At 33.2% G+C, this 3,203-nt stretch overlaps 1 protein-coding gene across 1 annotated transcript in view; it reads right to left on the minus strand.

The window, feature by feature from the left end:
* LOC105457312 overlaps nucleotides 1–3,203 on the minus strand; it is a 14,003-nt gene that overhangs the window by 8,452 nt on the left and 2,348 nt on the right. The window contains exon 2 of the mRNA XM_011701917.1: nucleotides 1,055–1,308. Within this exon, the coding sequence (XP_011700219.1) occupies nucleotides 1,055–1,306 (252 nt within the window). The 5' untranslated portion in view covers nucleotides 1,307–1,308. The remainder of the gene's footprint in view (nucleotides 1–1,054; nucleotides 1,309–3,203) is intronic.

The following is a 3,203-nucleotide window of genomic DNA, read 5'->3' on the forward strand; positions in this document are numbered from 1 at the left end:
ACAATCTAAAGAGAATTGATTTTAGTATATAAAAGGCGCCCACAGGTCTTTAATTTAACAATTGCAATTAGCAAAATGAGAAATAAAAAACAAAAGATATAAATACAGTTATCTGGTAAATACTTAAGATGTCTTTTCATGCTGACACTCGACGCTCATTTTTAGCGTCAAAATTACGTGATTATAGTTGGCTTGCACGAAAAGTGGCAACATCAATTTTATTGTCAATCGTATATCATTCGTACCTAAAATATTCAGAACAAAACAACAATATAGCCTTTGATGCTGAAGCTGAAAAAATCTAGCTTCTTTTTTTATGCTAACGTCAAAGTCGAAATCATGTGACTATCAAAAATCCAATATATTGATTTCTTTACTGTTTACGTCTTACTGCTTAAATTTTTTTGTATGCCATGGCTCTAACCCTGAAACAAGCGTCTCATGAATTTGCATTTTTAATCTCGTAATTCTGCGTTCGGTAGCTGCTGATCAGCAGGTCACTCTCACACCCGGTGTGCATACCGCGACGGTTGCTCGGGAAAAGGTAAGATTCCTCGCGGTAGGCACTGAAAATTTCAGTGGCGGTAGGATTTTTCGGCGCTACGTGCTAGTTTGCCAATGCAGCCAATTGACACAGAAATTAATAAATATTTAAAAACATATTCTAACATTTTTTGTGATTTCTTCCTAATTTCTGTGCTGGTTTGCTAGTAACTGTTCTTTGTATTTGTTCAATTTAATTATATTCAGCAGCTTTGTGAAGATATCAGCCAATTTCGTTCGTCGGACAATATTTTATCTTCACGATGCCGTCTCTAACTCGTGTACAAATCTGAATTTTACGTTTATAATACATTTGCTTTTCTTTGAAGTTGATTTATAAAAATAATTTTGTTTTTAATTACTGATTACTAAAAAATTATTGTACTAATTTTTTTGTTAAATCTAACTTACATCAAAATAACAGATTCTATCTTTAACTTGATCTCTCTCTCTCTCTCTCTCTCTCTCTCTCTCCTGTGTTGGAAATACTATGTAAGTTAAATCGACTTACACATTGCCGTCGAACACTTTCATGTGGCAAGAGTTTGACGATGGCTGATTTCTTCTCTATAATTTTACAGCCACCTTGATCACGAGAAAATTTGACAGTAATCCTGATGATGTCGCTGGTATAGTTGTCACCCTTGCTCGTGGCCGCGTTCGAGAACGTATCGATTATCTGAATCGAATTGTCGCCTTCCGATTTTCGCAGGATATTTTCCACGAAGCATTGATTCAGCCATGACGGTACCTCTAGAGCCATTTCTGAAATTAGAATTAAGTTCGAAATAAAGGGTATGCAAAAATGACCTTTTGGAAACTGTAAGGCAATCAAATAAATCGTAAACATATCTTTACGTATTTTGAATCGTAGAATCCAAAAATGACCATAAAAATTACATCCGTAGCGGGGAAATTTGGAAAATGAAGAAAAGTGGGAGAAAGACGAAATCATTAAAACTCACGAATGTAATTTTCTTACGTTTACTTTTATGTTTTCTTGCGTATTTTGAGTCACAAAATCTCGAACCACTGTCTAGGGATACTCAAGATATGTACAGGGTGTGCATAAAGTTCCGGTTTAAAGGGTGTATAAAAAGTATTGAGACGGTAAAATATCTCGAAAACTTAGCATTATAGGAAAAAGTGTTTCAGATAAAAGTTGTAGTGTTTCAAAACGTCTATTTACTGGCGTTATTAGTTTGACCTTGAGTGACGTTGTCAAGGTCAGGACAAGATCACCTTGAATTTTTTTTAATAGAAAAGATTACCAGATGATCTAGTCAATTAAGGACATACTTTCGAATTTCGATCTTATCTTGGTTGGTTGGATCATCTTTTCGATTTTGCCTTTATTAGCTAGACATTTTATCATAAAAAACTCGATAATATCGAAATGGCTTACTTAAAGTGGATGAAATTATAGTGTTTTGAAAAGATCTGAAGAAGGCTACAAGAATTTGCAATAAAAAATAGGGGATTCCATTTAAAAAATTTAAAATGACCTTGTCCTGATCTTGGCGACGCCACTCAGGGTCAAACCAATGTTATCACTTTATGTCCCTCTCAAAGCCATACAACTTTTGTCTGAAACATTTTTTTTTAAGATCAAAAATAAAAAAGTTATTTGCGGTTGGACATTAAAATAAGACACCCTGTATAGATAAATCTAATTCTTATCTAATTCTTATCATAGTCGATTTTTTTAATTCGCGATTGTAATAAAATAGCGCTTATTTGAATATAAAAATGCGAATTATAGTTTAAAAATCGATTAATTTTTTAACTGTAAAATAAAACTAATTATAAGACATAAAAAAATCTCTATGATAAATTGTGAGTATTTTCATGTTAAGTAAATAGAAAAAAACCCGAATCTGATTCATTTACTTTTTGTCAAAATATTTTGAGTACCGATCCGAAAAACACGATTTCGAGAAAAACATTCAACATTTTTAATTTACTTTTAGCTTTTAAACAATATATAAATGATTTTTTTTTACTTGTACGGAATCATCTATTCTAGGATTGTATAAATCTTCTATAGGAATAATAAAGAATTATGAATAATAAAAATACATACAGTCGAACAAATAAACAGAGTTCTGTAAATCGATTTCGTTTAGCGGTGCTTATTCGACATAGCGTTTATTTATTTAAAACGTTATAACTTTTTTGTGCATTTCGATTGCAATTTTAGAAAAATATTCTTAAGATGTATTATAAGAAAATGCAAAAATTGAACGTTGATTTTTTTGTTTCACCTGGATCGGTATATGTAATCCCTAAAATCTCTTTTTGAAAAAAGAAAAAATTTACGCTAAGTATATAAAAAAGTACCATATGTTACTGTTGGATTTTTGGCTGGGGTTGGGTATGCGAAATATACTGGAACTCGATGTTTTGCTTTAGACACAAAGGTAATATATATAATTTGTTGATACAACAATTACAGAGAAATTGCAGTTCTCATTTGTTTAACGCCAGACGATTCACCGAATCGTTTCTACTCTTTTCGTTCGACAGCGCTTTCGCGGACGACTACTCGGCACAGGTGCTCCGGCAAGAATGGAGCATGTGTGGTTGCTCCGGACGTTACAGCGTTACATGCGTTACGTCACTTCCGGCACGAGTCGCGCCAGTGACTCAAGCTCGCGAGC

This window comes from Wasmannia auropunctata, unplaced genomic scaffold, assembly GCF_000956235.1.
Source record: "Wasmannia auropunctata unplaced genomic scaffold, wasmannia.A_1.0 LD335290.1, whole genome shotgun sequence".
In the NCBI taxonomy this organism is placed as follows: Eukaryota; Metazoa; Arthropoda; class Insecta; order Hymenoptera; family Formicidae; genus Wasmannia; species Wasmannia auropunctata.